Source organism: Mauremys mutica, chromosome 8 (assembly GCF_020497125.1).
Source record: "Mauremys mutica isolate MM-2020 ecotype Southern chromosome 8, ASM2049712v1, whole genome shotgun sequence".
Lineage (NCBI taxonomy): Eukaryota > Metazoa > Chordata > Testudines > Geoemydidae > Mauremys > Mauremys mutica.
In genome coordinates this window covers 15,093,446-15,114,341 of record NC_059079.1, presented here as the reverse complement: position 1 = coordinate 15,114,341, position 20,896 = coordinate 15,093,446, and the positions used below count along the sequence as shown (strand labels likewise).

Here is a 20,896-nt window from a genome sequence, read left to right as displayed (position 1 = left end):
AGAAGAATGATTCAAGAACCATCAGTCTTTGGTTATTAATTGCAAAGGAATTATACCCTGGCAGTTTGCTCTATGAGGCAATTCTTGCCAAAGGGAGGATCTTCTTTGCCTGTATTCCCCATACAATAAATGAGGTGTGAAAGAAACACCTCAGAATAGATGCATTTCATTTGGACACAATTAAAAAAGAAGCACTTACTCCCAATCCACCCTGCCCTGAACCAGAATATGCTACAGCACCACTGATTTAATGGGGCGAGTATTTTTTAGAAATAATTTAAATGAAATGTCATTAATCTAAAGAAAAACATGCCAACCGTCCTTTGGTTTTTGGCACAATCCACAGCAAAATATTCCAGACAGAAATAAATAAATATGGAATTTTCTTCTGCTACTTCTGAAAAGAATGCACAATACAAAAATTCTGTATTGCAAACAAATTTCACTCCAAATTTACATTATTTTGTTTTGTTCATGTTCACCTTTTTTGTTTTGTTCACTTCCGCAAACATTTATTGAGTTTTTCTGACAAATTCAAAGTTGCATGCATAAGTATTCATAGAAACCAAATTTTAAATTCGCATGCATGCATATCCATCCCAGAAGTACTTGTGCACTCATCCGATCAGGGAACAGAAACAATACCATGCAATTTAGCTGACCAAGCACAACTAACTGATACAGCTTGAATAGTGAAACCTCACAGAGTACTGTTTGTGACCACTGCAGAGTTAAATAATGCAAGAACATTTGTCAAATATTTTTGAATAATAAGTAAATTTGAGGAAAGAGTCTGTTTTCAGACTGTCTGCAAGCAGAAAGAGAGGCTGATTTTAACCTTTAATGTAAATTGGGAATATAAGCCAGGAATATTTATAGTACTTCCAATGAGGTTTACGTTTAGAGTTATCTCACTGACCTAATCAGAAGTTTTTTTGCCTTGTTTATCCATCATCTAAAAAAGCATTCCTGTATATTTCTGAAAAGAAAATTAGTCTTTCTTCCCATTTCTATCTCATCCCTAATGCTCACAGCAAGCACATTTCAAAGTCAAGTGTGCAATTATTTATGGAAACCAAATTTTAAAAATCACATGACAACCGTAGAGACTGAACTCTTGTTTACAACAGAACACGTGCTCCACAGGCAAGAAACAAGTGAAGTGCCCCACAATCCCCTATGAATTTGCTTTCAGCATGTTCTACCAAGGCCACTCTATGGGTTTGGAGTAGTTCAGCCTGATTGCCCATTCATTCCTTGGCCAGGCAGCTGAGACTCAAATAAAGGTTCCATTTCATCCCTTATGTGGTGTCGGTTTTGTGACACGGACACCTGCTTGCTGGGAACTTGGTCAAGACCCCCCCACAAATAATTCCACACAGACTACCAGTCATCAGATGGCGAAGTCATTCAGTTACTACTAAAATAGACTGCATTTGAACCTGTGATCTAGAAGTGAGAGGTCCTATACTGCATCACTAGACTCACCCAGAGCCTCAATGATTCAACCTTTTGTTAATCCTTTTTCTTGCTTTCCCCTTTTTCTTTGTTCCAAGTGAAAGTGTGGAATACATTAAGAGGGAGACCATGGGCCATGAAGACTCTGAATATGAGAATGGAAGTTTGAGAGGAAAACAAATCCCACAAAATAAAAGAAAGCAAAAGAAAAGCGAGTAAAAAGGAGATGAACCAATCAGGGCCACCCGGGGGATGGGGAGGGCAAGAGGGGCAATTTGCCCCAGGCCCTGGGCCCCACAGGGGCCCCAACAAGAGTTTTTTGGGCCCCTGGAGCGGGGTCCTTCACTCACTCCGGGGGCCCCGGAAAACTCTCGCGGGGCCCCAGCCCCCGGAGCTTCTTCCTCTCCGGGTCTTCGGCAGCAATTCGGCAGCGAGGGGTCCTTCTGCTTCGGGACCCACCACTGAAGTGCCCCGAAGACCTGCAGCGGGGGGTCCTGCCACCTCGGGACCCACCGCCGAAGCAGCAGGTCTTCAGCGGCAATTCGGCGGCGGAGGCCCCCCACTGTCGAAGACCCCAGGCCCCCCTGAATCCTCTGGGCGGCCCTGGAACCAATTATGATTTGGAGGGGAAAATACAACATAGCCCTAGAAACAGCAACCCTGAAAGTAACAGGAAACCAGCAAGAAGTAAGGATCATCATCTACTTCCCAAACTATGAAGTCATCTCAGTCCTCTGGGTGAATGAGGTCATCTTCCACTTCTCCTCTTCTGAATCAGAGACTGGATGTAGAAAAGTTCCATTAGGTCATCTTATCCCCTCCCTCCCCCCACTGCCAACCAATGCAGGATAAATTTGCTAAGGTATATCCTTGAGTGCTGCTTTTTCTTCTTTAGTTTTAAATTACTCAAGTGATAGGACTTCCGTCCCTTCCTTTGGGAGATATAACCACTTGAAAGCTAGCAATATCACTCAAAATTACTTGCTTTGAACCCTTCCTATCCAGGGACATTGGGTTTTTTTTAATTCTACAATAAGGAGGGTGCAGGCCAAGCAACAATAAAGATGTTTGCCACAGATTCCTCTGGAGTCTGCAGACAGGATCTGCTCATATGGTTTCCCAAGGTAGCAGATGGTCAGATTAACATAATAGAAAGGAAAAGGTGAATAATTTGGATTCTCTTATGATATACACAAGGAATCTGACGTTCATATGCAATAAGAAGATGGTGGCCCACAACAACTTGATTCAACATCAAGCTTTTAATCCAACTCTACTCCAACAGTATCTCATGTAAACCAATCTCCTAATTTATCTTCTGAACAAAATAACTTTGCTGACAATTGTGTCCAACTAATTATTCTTTCTGGTACTGGCAGAGTTGCTAATATTTTTGGCCCAGTGGTAGAGCAAAAGTTTTGTAATGCAAAGGGCCATGTGTTATATCAGAGCTGAATTAGCATCTCCACATGGAACTAAGGAAAAGTCAATCGTCCATCTTGAATGTCAATCCATTCAGAAAATCTTCTGTAGTTCTTCCAATACTTCATAGTTTTGAGCAGAGGATATACAGTGCCCTTCTCTATATCTTCCTAGAGCTTCCGTTTATGTTGCCATAATACACAAGATGTACTTTGCCACTGAGTTTATGCTCCATTGATTCATTCTTGTGCCAAAGGAGGTCTGATAGAATTCTAAATGGCATAAGAGGTCTGATAAAATGGAAAAATAGTATAGGAGGACGCAACACTGTACTGGCTTTAGAGCCCTAATCCTCAACAGACAGCTGTTTGGGAAATACATACTATTATAAAGACATCACCTCTTGCATTGCTAAGTACCAGTGCTTTTGCAGCCTCAGTAAATGTTCCCGTTAAAGCCAAGATTGGTATGTTGCCCAGAGGATGGTGGTATAGCATTCCAGTACACTACCAAACATCACAGACTTGTGCAGGCATGGAAGATGTACATGCTAGGACCAGTGAGTTAGTGTTTTGCTACAGGAATCAGTATTTAGGGCACAGATATTAACAAATGTAACAGAAGAAATGTTGATCTGAACCCATGATATAACAAAACAGCCTTCCAAGGCATTCCTTGTTTTAGTGCTCTTGAGAGCAAACTTTTTATATATTAACCTTTCTTTTTGGAGTTAAAGAATGAATACAAAATCATTTCACTGATTCACCACACCTATTAAATATCCTTGCTGTATTGGATATGAATGGGACAGTCTGCATCTCAACCACAGCAGGGTTTGCTTTCCTTTGATATGTTCAGTATTCCCATTCCCAAGCATTCAAAAATCATGAGTCAGGCTCACACAGCCATGAGAATGGTTATAAAAATGAGGTTTAAAAACTGTTGGCTTCTTTTCATTCCTCTTCAGGAGCTTGAGTCTTTAGGTGTAATGATTTCAAGATTGTACTCCACAACCATGAGGGCTAGAAACGTACTTTATTTTAAAAAATGAAAGATGAGATTCTCACGAATCACAAATTCAGGATTTGGCACTTTATGAAAAGCAATAACTATTGAGAGAGTTGGCAACACCGTTAATGCTCATAAATAGCAGGGGGGGGGGCATGGGATAACATTAATAGAAAAAAACAGAATATATGCCACTGCAGTATTTTTCAAAGACAACTATTTATACCTAGGCCAGCCAGAATAGATCATTTCCCTTATTCTCACTTAAACCACATAACAGAATACTTTTTACTTTTTGATTTTGGAGAGTTGTCCAAGCCTGACAGTATTCCAGGACAAAAAAAATTAGGGGGTGACATGGGAATGCACTGGCATCAGTAACAGAAAACACAAACCAAAATACAACCTGCAGTGTGGCATGAGCTACAGAAATTAGAAGTCGTAAAGAAAATGTTTCCTTATGCTGAAAGTGCAGCCAATAGAAACATTTCACCAATGACTAACCTTATGGATCACCAGCATGTGTTCTGTGCAATGCTATGCTAATATTGGAAGAAAAAATGTCTGCAGTTAAACAAGAGATTTAGTGCAAAGAGTAGCAAATCCTTGTCCCACTCAAGAAGATGTGAGCTTTGCCATTGACCCAATGGGAATAAGATTTGGTCCTTGTATTAGGCTCAGATTATACCTGACCTGTTCCTGGATATAAGGTGTCCCTCTAATGCAGCACCCAAGTAAATGCCAGGCAGATTTGCAGACCATCTGCTCTGGGGAACACACAGACTGCTCCTTCCCCATCCTTCTGGAGGTGCACAACATGCACCACAAAGGCATAGAGATGGACAAGGAGAACGAGGCAGACATCTCTCTGCCTTCTTATGCACTGCCCAGCGGCCACCACGTAGGGGAATAATTAGCAGCATCTCATAAAGGGATGTAGCAATGTGTGAGCAGCATTTCAATGTCCTGGCATTCAAGGAGGCATTCATTCTGCAAAATCCCCAGGGCTGCATGGCTTCATATGGCCCTTATTATTGGATGGCACTTCCCAGCCCTTAGTGAATAAGGAACAGAGTTCCACCTTACAGAGATGTCCAACTGCGAATACATCAGCTGAAGGAGCCCTGCAGTTGTAAAGAACTTTGGAGACTTGTTCATCTTGCCACCACATTAAGAGAAAGTCCTGTGTTACCGCACTCCAGTGAAGATCATCCACAGGATTTTAGCATCTAATTTTTCAATAGGTGTCTGACAAAATCACGTGCTAATTATATTCTGTTCTTTCATTGTTAGTGACTGGGTTGTGCCCCAGATGATGTTACACAGAGACAGCATCATCTGGACTGATGTACAGCACCTTGTTTATCCAGCAAATATTCTGAAGACATATGCTTGCTGAGAAAAGGCACTGAGGGAGGACAAAGAATGAGCAGCTAACCACAAGCCATAAACAGCAGACATTAGCACTGTCACAAAGAAACCCAAAGTGGAAAATAAGCCCAGAGAAGGAACAGCAGTGGCCTGAAGTAGAGATGATTTGGTACTTGAATCAAGAGGACAGTTGATGTATTTTATCATTTTAAAGTAAAAAAAAAAATCCCTATAAATCCCATTTTACAGAACTAGCCCAAGAACATAGGCTGGATTGCAGGAAAGACTTAGATGAAGGTAAGTACAGTATTGTGCTTTCATGTTACTCTTGTCTTTATTTATTTATTTCCCTCTACCCGCTCCTACTTTCTTTCTCTCTAACAATAACTTAATTCCATTATTTCGGAAGCATCTGAGATAACCGCAGCTGGAGATGGGACACTTAATGGGGTGGGCTGGTGTTCTGAACATTTTTTATCACAGTGCTTGGCTGGCTGGCTGGCTCTCGCTCACATGGTCAGGGTCTGATTGCCATATGTGGGGTCGGGAAGGAATATTCCTCTAGGTCAGATTGGCAGTGACCTTGGAGTTAGTTTTGCCTTCCTCTACAACATGGGGCACAGGTTTCTTGCCAAGATCATCTGGGTGTATCTCACTTAATCAGTTCCCTGCCACTGCACGGCCCTCAGGCACTGGTGCACCTTGGTCCTTCCTGTTCTCCACCGGTGGCACACAATCATTTTGTCTCCTGAGGGCTGTAATACTTTGGTCTACTTCTGGCTGTTGGGTTTAGTGTGCAGAGGACTGGGTGATGCTGGTGGCCTGTGATATACAGAAGATCAGACTAGATGATCTGGTGCTCTCTTCTGGCTTTAAACTCTATGACTATGACTCGCTTCTTTATTCATTCTCTCTAACAACAACTTCATTCTCTCCTCTCTGTTACTGATCCTTTCTATGACGTCTCAGCCCCCCCCCGCAACATTGCTGCTGTTCACAGTAGCTCCTGCCTGGTCCCATTTCACCTGTAGGTGGCTGCTCCTCCTTGTTTCCCTTTGTAATGGTGCTCCACGAGGATTCAGCTCTCTCAGGGTGGGGAGGGGGGATTTCTCTACCTTTTGGCTGTGACTGCTGCTCTTCCTCACGGATATTGGAGGACTCTATTGCAGGGCTGTGATGAGTGGCTCCTTTCTTCCTGCTCGTAACAGGGTGCTGGCCAAAAAGGTTCTGGCCAGGCCCCTGTTAGCCCAGCTCCAATTAAGGGGTATTAACTGGTACTGGCTGGGGTGTGGCTCGGCAAAGGGCCAAAGGAAAAACACCTGTGGGGCTTGTGCCCAGCTCTTCCTCCACCGCTCTTCCTGAAGGCTCAGATGCCAGCTGCTTCTCTGAGAGTCTCACTGCTCCTCCCTCTGGCCTTCACCTCTGAGGGTCCAGCAGGTTGTGCTGCTTCTCCTTGCAGCTTCCTCTGCCAGCAACTGTTAAACTCCTCTGCTCTTTCAGCGAGCTCTGCTGCTCCCCTTGGCACTCTCTAGCCCTAGCCTATTGTGGGGCTGCCTGAGGGACTGCCTGTCTTTTTTCACTGCATGGCGGCTCCCCTCGGGTTACGTATACCAAGCGTCAGGGTGTACCACACACAGCTAAACACCTAGTACAGGGGTGGCCAACCTGTGGCTCCGGAGCCACATGTGGCTCTTCACAAGTTAATATGAGGCTCCTTGTACAGGCACCGATTCTGGGGCTGGAGCTACAGGCACCAATTTTTCAATGTACCGGGGGAGCTCACTGCTCAACCCCTGGCTCTGCCACAGGCCCTGCCCCCCACTCCACCCCTTCCTGCCCCCTCCCCAGAACCTGCCACGCCCTTACTCCTTTCCCTTCCCCCCTCCCCCGAGCCTCCTGCACGCAAGGAAACAGCTGATCGGGAGGTGCGGGGAGGGAGGGGGAGGCGCTGATCGGTGGGGCTGCTGACGTATTACTGTGGCTCTTTGGCAATGTACATTGGTAAATTCTGACTCCTTCTCAGGCTCAGGTTGGCCACCCCTGACCTAATATGTGCCTCAGAATGGCTCTGAAAGGAGGGGAGGAGTATCCAGAGTCTGACAGAGACAGATCATGGGTCCCTGCTAGGATTGGTAGGAATCTTAAAGTGCTGAGAAATGGCTACACAATAGAGGAACAGACAGTCAAGGTGTTTTTAAGGCAATCAACACAGCTACTTAACAGGCCTATGCCTGAAGCTGCTCTTGAGGCAGAACCATTCACTGGAGCAAGTGGCAACTTGTAAGGAAAGATTGTTTCACACTTCATGGAAGAAAAATAAGCAGCAATGGGGATTTAAAAAGGAAAAGTAAACTACTTACAGCTGCAAGAGACTTTAAAGAAATCTTGTTAGTCGTGTATTTGGTGCCATTTAGTACTCATGAAAGTTGGAGACTAAAAGCACTGATCACAGCCATGCACAAACAGGGGGCAGACACTGTGTAAACTCCCTCAAACAGTTCTGCCAATACATCTCACTCCTACAATGCCATACCCAGAACAATCCCTTCCGGTCCTCTTCTTAGCAAGGTTCAGGGCCATATTTTTAAAAAACAGACGCTACTTTCGTGCTCATAAAGTTCCCAGCGAGGCTCCTGACTACTGTGTGTCCTGTGTGAATTACTTATGGCACTGTTGTACTCTGAAAAGTGTTGCTAAAAAAAGGCACACTGGGGATTCCAAGGCAGGCTGGCCTTCATATGATATTTTCTGAGTTAGGAAGAAAACAAATGCTTTTTCCTAACTGCTAGTCTTGCAGACTCACCCTAGGATCTGTAAAAAGCGACAGAATGTCCTGTGGCACCTTATAGACTAACAGACGTATTGGAGCATAAGCTTTCATGGGTGAATACCCACTTTGTCAGCGTCTGACGAAGTGGGCATTCACCTACAAAAGCTTATGCTCCAATACGTCTGTTAGTCTATAAGGTGCCACAGGACTCTCTTATCAGAGGGGTAGCCGTGTTAGTCTGGATCTGTAAAAGCAGCAAAGAATCCTGTGGCACCTTATAGACTAACAGACGTTTTGCAGCATGAGCTTTCGTGGGTGAATACCCACTTCGTCGGATGCAAGTGCAGCATGAGCTCTCGTGGGTGAATACCCACTTCGTCGGATGCAAGTCTTGCATCCGATGAAGTGGGTATTCACCCACGAAAGCTCATACTGCAAAACGTCTGTTAGTCTATAAGGTGCCACAGGATTCTTTGCTGCTTTTACAGGACTCTCTGTCGCTTTTTACAGACCCAGACTAACACGGCTACCCCTCTGATACTTGACCCTAGGATCTGAAAGCCAAGCTTTGATCTTTTTGGCTTGTGCATCATTCCCAATATAAAATAAAAAAAAACAAAACAAAAAACCCTGCAATCAGAACTTAATTCTGTTCCTGATACACAAGCTCCATTAGAATCTAACAGTGCCATACCTGTGTCAGTTCTGCAGTGCTAACAGGAGTCAAAAAAGAAACCCTTCTCTTTAATCAGAAAAGTGGATATGACTTTGAAACATGCAGAGAGAAAGTTAAGTACCATTGTACAGGTAGTTTTGTGACCCTAACTGCATTTTACTTTCTCTGTGCCACAGTTTACTCATCTATAAAATATTAATACTTACCTCACCCTGAAGAATATTGTGAGGCTCAATTAATGTTTGTAAAGCACTTGAAGATTTTTCAATCAATAGCACCATATACTGTTATGTGCAAATTATTATTGTTCTAGTCTAGTGGAAACGGATTTTGCAAAGTTAGGGTATAATTCACTCCAATGCAACAGGCCTCCACTCTTATAAGGGCTACAGTGGGTCTTAAGTGGTGCAGAGGATTGCTATTAGCCCAGTGAACAGGGGTGAATGTCACCTTTACTGAGGGCTAGAATGAGCTTTGCTTCTAGCTCCAAACCTGCAGCAGTATGTAGCTGTACCACTGCAAACAGCCCTGTGACGGAATTGTGATTCAATTACAAGTTCTTCCATGCTCCCACATTGTGTGTGTGCGTGCACGCCTGTGTGTATGTGTTAATTTGCATCACCTTTTACTACATGCAGAATAGTCCTCACTTGCTGGTGTGCTGGGTTGCTTCTTGAGGACTTTCCTAAAGAATAATGCAAATATCCAACTATAAAATGACCAGTTATATGCTACTCATGGCTCAGAAATGGAAAGTATTTAATAGATGGATATTCATGTTTCACTATAGCATCCACAAACATTAATTATCGTCTATTAACATTAATCTGTCAGTATCTGCTTCTGCCAGTTAACTCCCTTGACCTTCCCCAGTCTGCACCTTGTTACTATACGATGTTTCATGTTTGTAAGGAGAAGAAACATCAGCTGTTCAAGGCTGACAAAGTAATTTACATTTGGCCTTCATTAAGACTACAGTAAGCATCATTGAGACCAAATGTAAAAGCCAGATTGGTGAAGGTTATGAAAAATTCAAGTGGCAAGCATTTTTCCTTTTATCTGACAGTTATTATTAAGAAGCCATATGTCAACCTACAACACATAAAATTTAAGCATAAGAGACAGCATCAGAATTCTGCATTATGAATAGAGTGTCTTCCTCCTACAGATGGGCTAGTCACTACAGATGGGACTGAACGGGTTAGGTGCTTTTCTGGAGGCCTGCAAGTGTGTTAAGGATTTTGACTGAGCAGTTTCTGTACTAGTGACCAAAGCCATCTTGAGTCATTTCACTCCTGGATGCAGTAGCTCAGAAGCCATCCTTCTGGCTAGGCATTCCTTTTGGCAGTTCATTTTGAGACAATGCTGATTGCAGATCCCTCTCAGAAATATCACGGACACCCCTAGAGAGTAAGTACAACCATGGCATTTGGAGTAGGCAGGGTACCCAGGTAATTAAAGCCTCATCTATTTCCAGTCCCTATTCATCAGTAAGACAACTACATATGCCTGTCTTCCTTTTAAAAAATGGACAGCCAAAACACATGACATGTTCTAACCTGAAAATATTGAATTACCTCACACAAACAGAAATTTAGAAGCAGTCCATGAAAAAAAAGGAAGCTCTTAGGGTGGGATTTTCAAAAGCACTTGAAGTTTGCCTCCCTCCGTTCCCACCACACTCAATGGTGAAATGCCCACTGCCTTCAGCAGGAGCAGTGTTCAGCCAATGCTGAGTAGTTTAAAAAAAAAATCTCATTCTTAAAATGTTAATTTTAACCATCAGCCAGAAATCTGTCACAATCTAAAACATACTCACTTCTTTCATCCACAGCAACTTAGGCGGCTGCATTTCTACAGACATCACTCCCCCAACGTAGCTCAAAACACTGTGTTGAGTTCCATTGATTCTGTCCACTTGACTGGCTGCACGATGGTCCATCCACATAATGATGTTTCTTTTACATTCCCCTTACCAAAAACAAAGGCAGACAAATATTTTAGTCTTGGTTAAATTCTTCCTCATTATTATACATCTCCAGGTGCCAAGCCACGTGGCAACGTCACTTAAGAGTACAGAATTTGAGTACTGCTCTCTGAAATAACACCAGGTGATACTCTTGGCTCCACTGAAGCCAATTTTCAAACATGCTGAGCAACTACAACCCAAATTGAAGTCAATGGGAGCAATGGGTGCTCAGGACCTCTGGAAATCAGGCTGTAATATAGAATCTTTCACCCCAAGAACCCAAATCACATGACAAAGTGTATGTATTTTATTTATTTACATATAAAAATATACAAAAATGCCTACATTCCCTAACATGATTAAAATCCCAGCAACATTAAAGTAGTCATTTTACAAGAACTCAGGTTTAAAATTAAAAATGACCCTGACAAATTAGATAATTGGTCTGAAAGCAACAAGATGAAATTCAATAAAGACAAGTGCCCATGTCTACAGGATCTGGCCCTTACACAGGCCATTATGGTAAAATCCTGGCTCCACTAAAGGCAGTAGCAAAATACCCAGGCCAAACTTGGTTTCCGTGCTGGGGTCTTACCTTCATAATTAACTGCCAAGGGCTGAAACTGCTTATCCACAACAACAAGTGAACACGTAGCATCAAAACCGAGCCCTCGAATCCAGGCAACCTCTACTTGTTGGATGACTTTCTGTGAACACACACAAGAAGTTCTTAGATACAAATATGCCCAGATGCATGCACATGCTAATGCTTTACAGACAAGAGGTTATAAACTGGAATTATAAACAGTGATGAGTCAAGCTCAAAAGCTTCTGAGATTCAGTTTGCTTAAGCACCTAAAAAATCTGGACACTAACCCAAAATGTATACAAATTATGCAAGCCTCTTTGGTCTGAAAAACTGGGACTCGGTCTCATGAAAACCTCTCTTGCAGGCTCTCAGTCCTGGTTCTTACAGTTCTGGTTGGAAGCAGGAAGCACGGGGTGCACAAAAAGGAAAAATAATGGCAAAACACATTATGTTAATTTTATCTTTTTTCTGAAAGGTTTGGGTCGAAATCAGGCACAGGTTTAGGGGTGAGCATTTCATCTAGACCAGGGCCTCTAAAGCTCTGATTCTCTGCGTCACTTCTGGGGCAAAACATGTCAAGGAGTTTTTGTTTTTAACCTCACTTAGCATCTTATCACAATTAAATATCCTAGAAGACGACTGCCTGTAAAATTGGTCTTAAGTGTATACTAGGACTAATATCACTGCTCTGCACATCGCCTTCGAAAGGCTACCCAGCAGAGATAGGCCTCAGTTAAAACCCTGGAACTCACTGATCCCAGATCTTATGGAAGCTCTGAACTTTGTGGCTTGCTTGTGGTATTGCAAAGAGAGAGAGGAAAAAAAGGCACCCACACTGACTAACTGGCAAGTGAGGTTGCTAAGCTTCCTAGGTAATTATGGGTATGTCTACACAGCAATTAATCACCTTCGGCTGGCCTGGCTCAGCTGACTTGGGCTCACAAGCCTCAGGCTGTGAAGCTATAAGACTGTTGTGTGAACATTGGGGCTCAGGCTCTGGCACAACTGCAAGGGGGGAGGATCTCAGATGAGGGGAAAGCAGTGGATGTGTTATTCCTTGACTTTAGCAAAGCTTTTGATATGTTCTCCCACAGTATTCTTGCCAGCAAGTTAAAGAAGTCTGGGCTGGATGAATGGACTATAAGGTGGATAGAAAGCTGGTTAGATCGTCGGGCTCAATGGGTAGTGATCAATGGCTCCATGTCTAGTTGGCAGCCGGTTTCAAGCAGAGTGCCCCAAGGGTTGGTTCTGGGGCCGGTTTTGTTTAATATCTTCATTAATGATCTGGAGGATGGTGTGGACTGCACTCTCAGCAAGTTTGCAGATGACACTAAACTGGGAGGAGTGGTAGTTATGCTGGAGGGTAGGGATAGGATACAGAGGGACCTAGACAAATTAGAGGATTGGGCCAAAAGAAACCTGATGAGGTTCAACAAGGACAAGTGCAGAGTCCTGCACTTAGGACGGAAGAATCCCATTCACTGTTACAGACTAGGGACCAAATGGCTAGGAAGCAGTTCTGCAGAAAAGGACCTAGGGGTTACAGGAGATGAGAAGCTATATATGGGTCAACAGTGTGCCCTTGTTGCCAAGAAGGCTAATGGCATTTTTGGGCTGTATAAGTAGGGGCATTGCCAGCAGATCGAGGGATGTGATCATTCCCCTCTATTCGACACTGGTGAGGCCTCATCTGGAGTACTGTGTCCAGTTTTGGGACCCACACTACAAGAAGGATGTGGAAAAATTGGAAAGAGTCCAGCAGAGGGCAACAAAAATGATTAGGGAGCTGAAGCACATGACTTATGAGGAGAGGCTGAGCGAACTGGGATTGTTTAATCTGCAGAAAAGAAGAATGTGGGGGGATTTGATGGCTGCTTTCAACTACCTGAAAGGGGGTTCCAAAGAGGATGGATCTAAATGGTTCTCAGTGGTAGCAGATGACAGAACAAGGAGTAATGGTCTCAAGTTGCAGTGGGGGAGGTTTCGGTTGGCTATTAGGAAAAACGTTTTCACTAGGAGGGTGATGAAGCACTGGAATGGGTTACCTGGGGAGGGTGGGGTGGAATCTTCTTCCTTAGAGGTTTTATAAGGTCAGGCTTGACAAAGCCCTGGCTGGAATGATTTAGTTGGGAATTGGTCCTGCTTTGAGGAGGGGGTTGGACAAGATACCTCCTGAGGTCCCTTCCAACCCTGATAGTCTATGATTCTATCCCGGGATCTTACCCTAGCCTGAACATCCACCCAGCAATTTTACAACCCCACAGCCCTAGCCTGGGTCAGCTGACCTGGATCAGCTGTGGGTGTTGAAATGCTGTGTAGACCCTAAGTGATACATTGTTATTGAAAAATATTTTCTTCAAGCTGTTTGGTAGTAAGAAATCACACCCACTCCCCTGTCTGCAAGGTCTCTACTACTAAGAGAAGATATTTTAGGGGGATAAAAGGAAGCCCGAGTGCAACAGCAAAGCAATTTATAAAGACAGAGAAAATTAAACAGGCAGCGTAAAAGGGCTGCTTTGCTTATCCAGCTAGCCACTCTTCCCTCTCCCCCTCCATCTTATTCATATCAGGGCACTTGCTGCAGAGCCAGGCTCATTAATGTTTGAAAAGGCTGATCAATAACAAGAGAATGGTGAACTGTCCATCTGCAAATTACCAGGCATCTTATGAATATTTAAAGAGCCAACCTCGGAGCACAGAGCAATCTAAGACTGTGGCATTTTTAAGGACGACAAAAGTGCCTTTTTACATTCACTGCCAATCAAGGTCACCGTACACTTTTTCTAAGGGGATGTATAAATTAAGATTCCTGCCTAATAGCTACAAGAGAAGAGAGGGAGAGGTGATCCTTTATATATTCAGCATAGTAAGGTTTATTTCAGTTTCACAATATGTAAACCAGTGACCCATATGCCAGTACTGGGGCTATTTTTGTCCCATATTTCTTCACATTTGTATTATAGTCAAGCCCAGAGACCTCAGTCAGGATCAGGAGCTCTACTAAGTGTACTAAGCACCATCCCTGCCCCAAAGAGCTTACAGTGTCTCAGCTCTCCCTCAATAGCTTAATAATGAGCCCCTTTTTGGCCCCAGTGCAGTCCAGTTGCTCACCATCAATTCACCTGTACATGCCAGTAGGTTTTGAGAACCCTTGACTCCCAAAAGGGAAGATGGTCTTGTGGATAAGGGAGAAGCAAGAGGGGTGAGGTAATATCTTTTAATTGGACCAGCTTCTGGTGGTGAAAGACACAAGCTTTCAAGCTCCCCAGGACCTGAATCATAGAATCTCAGGGTTGGAAGGGACCTCAGGAGGTCATCTAGTCCAACCCCTGCTCAAAGCAGGACCAAATCTCCAGACAGACTTTTACCCCTGATCCCTAAATAGCCCCGTCAAGGATTGAATTTACAACCCTGGGTTTATTAGGCCATTGCTCAAACCACTGAGCTATCCCTCCCCCCACAGAAGAAAAGCTCTGTGAAGCCTGGAAGTGTCTCTCTTTCACCAACAGATGCTGGTCCAATAAAAGATCTTACCACGTCAACCTTGTCTCTCTCATATCCTGGGACCAACACAGCTACAACAACACTGCAAACAATGGTGGATAAGGCTCAGACCAATGAATCAGGATATCTGGGACTGGATCCTATGCTCACTGAAGTCAGTGATGTAGCTCCCACTGATCTTAATACCCTGGCTTCTATTTCCAGTTGTTTCACTGTAAAATGAGGATAGTGTCTGAGAGGCTACAACAGCCGCATCTAGAAAGTACTTTGCTGCAAAAAGTTTTTTTTTATTATCAACAACCGTTTTGTATGGTAGGGCATGCACATCAAATGAGAGGTGGAAAGCACTGACTGCTATCCTGCGTCTCATTATAGAAGTTTAAGTACTGCCTGAATCATACATTCCTTCCATTTTTTTACTCCCCTACATATACCTTTGTCACTGTGCAACAAGCAGCCCAGATGTCATCAGAGGATTGCTCATAGTGGTCTGGTTGGGGTTCCCAAATTTGGATTGGCTGATCCGAATGTGCCACTATTGTCCCAAATTGGTCTACCAAAGCCGCACGAACACTTGCCGTTCCAACATCAATCCCAACATAGTAATTTACTGGATCCTGCTTCTCACTCTGCATTTTCAATAAGCCTGTAAAAATGCAACAAGTAAAAAAAAAAAAATCTGGTTTGAAACACATTCACATTTTACATATAAATAATTATGGTGATGATGTTTACAGAGATGTTGAAAAGTTGTACCCCATAAAACAAAGTGCAGATCCTGTGTAGGCATTTTGACTGTTTGGTATTAGAGCAGAACAATTTTTTGCAAGTCTTCACTATAATTTTTTTTAATGAATTTGCTTCTTCAGTCCTCTTACGGCTTGTGTTCTTTTTCTGAAAACATTCCTGTACTTGAGCTTTAGTGGCATAAATGTTCCTGGAAAGCAAGCTTCAAATTTGCAAATAAGAGTATGCATGATAGGCATGTGACCATTCATCCAATCAGGTGAGCATTTATATCTCAATCAATCTGAAAGAATTGCAAATAATAGTTGAAACTTAATGGTTCGAAGGTTCAGATAAGCACCTAAAAGTCCAGCTGCCTTTATGAATAATAAATCACACCAGAGAAACCTGCACAATTACACTGAAACTTTCATTTTGCAGAAATCAAAAACTAGCAGTCAAGCATAGTCTCTGGGCACATGTGCAGTCACTATCAAATACCAAAAAATTACACACACACCCCAAAAAGAAAATCAGCTCAAAAAACTCTCTCCAGACGTTAAACAAAACAGTCCACACAAGTCACCGGACACATTTTAACAATCATGATTTTCTTGTTTCTTCGGTTTTTTTACATTTTCCTCACAATTCCAGCTCATTTTCATCCAGCTCCAGCCCCTTTTACAAATGCCTCACCATTATTTATTAATGTTGATTATTAGACTGATATAAAGACTCCTACTGAACAGCTCCAGTTACCCTGCTGTCACTTAAGTACACCACCAGTTTTATAAACATAGACAGACAGACAGCTTAAGAACAATCTAGCCACAAAGCACCAGCCCAATCCACCTGAGATCCTTCACCATTATATCCCTACTCTCCCCAAATGCCCACAGAAACAGATCAACCTTGCAGTGTGCACAGAAAGTCAACAGATCAAGTGATCTTGGAATGTGGGGAAAGCAACCTTAAAAAGTCATGGTTCCCTCCTGGAGATCACTCTACCAGCAGCTTCATCTCTTGTCACATCAAGGGGATTCCAGTTTGACCACCTCTGCTAACTCAGATGGGGCAGCATGGCACAAAGAGAGAGGCAATCTACAGGTCCCAAGCATTCAGGAAGTCAATGGAGTCAATGGAAGTAGAAACATATGCTAAGCCCCGATCCTGCAAAGACCTGCACACGTGCTCAACTTTAAGCATGTGAGTAGCCCCCATAGACTCAGCAGGACTACTCAAATGTTTAAAATTATGTGTATGTATAACTCTTTGGAGGAATAGTACTTCAGTGGTCAGGTGCCTTCTGAACCAGTTCCAAAAAACCGTGACATATTGAAAACGGTGAGAGCCCTCTCCCTTAAGACCACAACAGTCTACTGAAAGATCCTTTCATGGATTAAAAGACAGAACAAAAGGTAGGAATAAATGGTAAATTTTCAGAATGGAGAGGGGTAACTAGTGGTGTTCACTAAGGGTCAGCCCTAGCACCAATCCTATTCAACTTATTCATAAATGATCTTGAGAAAGGGGTAAACAGGTGGCAAAGTTTGCAGATGATACTAAACTACTCCAGATAGTTAAGACCAAAGAAGACTGTGGAGAACTTCAAAAAGATCTCACAAAATTAAGTGATTGGGCAACAAAATGGCAAATGAAATTTAATGTGGATAAATGTAAAGTAATGCACATTGGAAAAAATAACCCCAATTATACATACAATATGATGGGGGCTAATTTAGCTACAACTAATTAGGAAAGAGATCTTGGAGTCATCGTGGATAGTTCTCTGAAGACGTCCATGCAGTGTGCAGCGGCAGTCAAAAAAGCAAACAGGATGTTAAGAATCATTAAAAAAGGGGATAGAGAATAAGACAGAGAATATCTTATTGCCCTTATATAAATCCATGGTTCGCCCACATCTTGAATACTGCATACAGATGTGGTCTTCTTATCTCAAAAAAGATATACTGGCATTAGAAAAAGTTCAGAGAAGGGCAACTAAAATGATCAGGGGTTTGCAACGGGTCCCATATGAGGAGAGATTAAAGGGGCTAGGACTTTTCAGCTTGAAAAAGAGCAGACTAAAGGCAGATATGATAGAGGTATATAAAATCATGAGTGGTGTGGGGAAAGTGAATAAGGAAAAGTTATTTACTTGTTCCCATAATATAAGAACTAGGGGCCACCAAATGAAATGAATGGGCAGCAGGTTTAAAACAAATAAAAGGAAGTTCTTCTTCACACAGCGCACAGTCAACCTGTGGAACTCCATACCTGAGGAGGTTGTGAAGGCTAGGGCTATAACAGGATTTAAAAGAGAACTGGATAAATTCATGGAGGTTAAGTCCATTAATGGCTATTAGCCAGGATGGGTAAGGAATAGTGTCCCTAGCCTCTGTTTGTCAGAGGGTGGAGATGGATGGCAGGAGAGAGCTCACTTAATCATTACCTGTTAGGTTCACTCCCTCTGGGGCACCTGGCATTGGCCACTGTCGGTAGACAGGATACTGGGCTGGATGGACCTTTAGTGTGACCCAGTATGGCATTTCTTATGTTATGTTCCACTGGATGTTTATGACATTCCAGGATGCAATCCAGACCAGTGAGAGTTTGTATCACCCCTGCTCTGCAAACTTGGGTGTTCCCAACACTTTGGTTCTGTAGCTCCCACCTGGGCTGCTCACAAACAGCCTGCCAGCATCCAGGTAACACCCTGAATGTCTGAGTATAGCCACAGCCACACATCAGTCAAACTCTGGCTTCCATCAGCCTTGGTTACCACTTGCAGGGTGACCCCAACACACTCCCAGTCTCAAATTTTCCCCCAAAACGTGTGTTCTTCCTTCTCCTGGACAGTCCAGATATATTAGGTCCATTGCCCCTTTAAGGGGCTCAATATACAATAGTCTACTACATTTAAATGGAGTTATTCACACAATTCACAACACTGGATTAGTTTTAATTAAAGAATAAAATTTATTGAACAACAAGGAGATGGATTTTAAGTGAGTACAAGTATAACGCATCAAAGTCAGAAACGGTTACAAGAGAAATAAAGATAAAGTGCTTTCTAAACTTAAACTAGACTTGGTTCAAGGTGAAGTTCTTACCACAAAAACTTGGGGTGTTTTTGCCTCTCACTTTTATAGTTCAGTCACCCTTTGAAATGCATTTTCCTGAGGGTTACCCTTGGATAAAATTCCTTCCTGCTGTTGGGGTGGAGACATGGGGTCTCGTCATGGAGGAGGCTTCATGCTGTTGTTTGATAAAACGCAGATTTGCCTAGTCTCCTTCTTGCTGTTTCAAGGACCTTGTTTATTACATATATGTAAACTGAGGTAAACACAGATTCCTTTCTTTAACGCCTGCTTGACCAGTCCTTCCTAATCAGGGCTATGTGGGTTTGAACATGTGCTACCAACATTATTCCGGAGGATTTCATAACTTTACACATAATGTTGCTGCATACATTTCACCATGATATTGTTGACCAGCAAGTTACTAGTTTTCAAATGATACCTCACAAGGCACAAAGATTATTACAATGGTGGGATACAGAGGTGTATTTGGTCACAATGTTCAAATAAAGAATACTACGTTTTAGACGTTTTTACAAGTTCTTCTACACTTTTTCCCCCTGAAACCAGAACTTTTCTTCTAAAATTAAATGTCTTTAAAGCTATGATTATCTGTGTAGGACGGTCTATCACCAGTACTGTTGTGCTTGAAAAAGCACCTGTTTATGTTGACTAGCTAGGTCAGCATCGTACTGAATCAGCAGCAAGGTATGATGTAGTCACCATTATTATTGATCACTTCAACTGAGAAAGCCCCCAACCAAGATTGTAAGGGACATACGAAATTTTTTAAAAAATAGCCCGTGCCCCAAAGAGCTCACAATCTAAGCATTTGGCAAGGCAACAGCCAAACGAGGAGGAAAGGGTCACAGAGAAGTGGCTGAATTAGGAACAACAAGTAGAAATAGACATTTTTGAATCTTTTCTAGGTATCACAGCAGAGGCAACTTTGAAGGAGATGTTAAAAGAAGAGCAATGTTGTGGCTGTACATATGTGTCTCATTTTATTCAACACTCCACAAACTGGTTAGGCAAGGATTGACAGCAGGTTGTAGTGTTGGTGCCAAGTTGCAAGTTTCCTCTCAATTTCAGACAGTTTATATTTAGGTAGGAGTTTATCAACAAATCTCACCACCACTTCTTCTCTGACCTCCTTTTGTGACCTTCTAAGTAGCAATTACATCATGGGATAGCTCTACAATAACCCAAGAGTTTTGAATCTGCTATTATCAGCAACTTAAGAAAATTCAACATTGTCCAATCAGGAATTTCTTGATTAGAAACCTCCCATGGTGAGGGAGTGCGAGGGGAAGGTCACAGGCTCATGAGTCCAGTGAGAAGGTACTAGTGAGATGTTCAAAAGGCCAGATGTGGGTGGGGTGGACAGCCAATAAGTAGGGCCCTACCAACTTCACGGCCATGAAAAACACATCATGGACCAAGAAATCTGGTCTTTTGTGTGCTTTTACCTTATGCTATACAGATTTCACAGGGGAGACTAGCATTTCTCAAATTGGGGGTCCTGACCCAAAAGGGAGTTGCAGGGGGGTCACAAGGTTATTTTAAGGGAGTTGCTGTATTGCCACCCTTACTTCTGCGCTGCCTTTAGAACTGGGTGCCTAGAGAGTGGTGGTTGTTGGCTGGGTGCCCAGCTCTGAAGGCAGCGCCATGTCGGCAGCAGTGAAGATGTAAGAGTAGCAATACTGAACCATGCCACCCTTACTTCTGCGCTGCTGCCTTCAGAAGGCGGCTGGAGAGTGACGGCTGCTGACTAAGAGCCCAACTCAGCAGGTAACAGCACAGTAGTAAGGGTGGCAATACCATACCCTGCCACCCTTACTTCTGCGCTGCTGCTGACGGTATCTCTGCCTTCAGAGCTGGGATCCCAGACAGCAGCCACCGCTCTCCAGATGCCGAGCTCTGAAGGCAAAGCCGCCGCCAGCAACAGCATAGAAGTAAGGGTAGCAGTACCACAAACCTCCCTACAATAACCTTGTGACCCCCCCACAACGCCTTTTTGGGTCAGGACCCCCAATTTGGGTCAGGATCCCCTACAATTACAACACTGCGACATTTCAGATTTAAATAGCTGAAATCATGAAATTTATTTTTCAAATCCTACGATGCTGACATTGACCAAAATGGACCATGAATTTGGTAGGGTCCTACCAATAAACATGCTTGTTTTCTGAGAAAATTCACTAAGACATGAAATAAGTGACTGGGGACTATCTGCCCCACTATCTGCTACCTGTGGCTGATTTTTGAGTTCCACTGGGCAGGAGGAGCACAGGCACTATTGAACAGTGGTCTTCTTATGCAA

At 43.1% G+C, this 20,896-nt stretch overlaps 1 protein-coding gene across 8 annotated transcripts in view; it reads right to left on the bottom strand.

The window, feature by feature from the left end:
• FGGY (FGGY carbohydrate kinase domain containing) overlaps positions 1-20,896 on the bottom strand; it is a 372,408-nt gene that overhangs the window by 175,297 nt on the left and 176,215 nt on the right. For 7 of the 8 annotated variants that reach the window (XM_045026481.1, XM_045026483.1, XM_045026482.1 and 4 more), the window contains 3 exons: positions 15,202-15,413; positions 11,270-11,381; positions 10,525-10,676 (listed from right to left, as the gene is read on the bottom strand). In XM_045026481.1, coding sequence (XP_044882416.1) covers positions 10,525-10,676; positions 11,270-11,381; positions 15,202-15,413 — 476 coding nt within the window. Of the gene's footprint in view, positions 1-10,524; positions 10,677-11,269; positions 11,382-15,201; positions 15,414-15,523; positions 15,623-20,896 lie in introns of those variants that run through there. The other variant, XM_045026480.1, reaches the window with a different exon arrangement.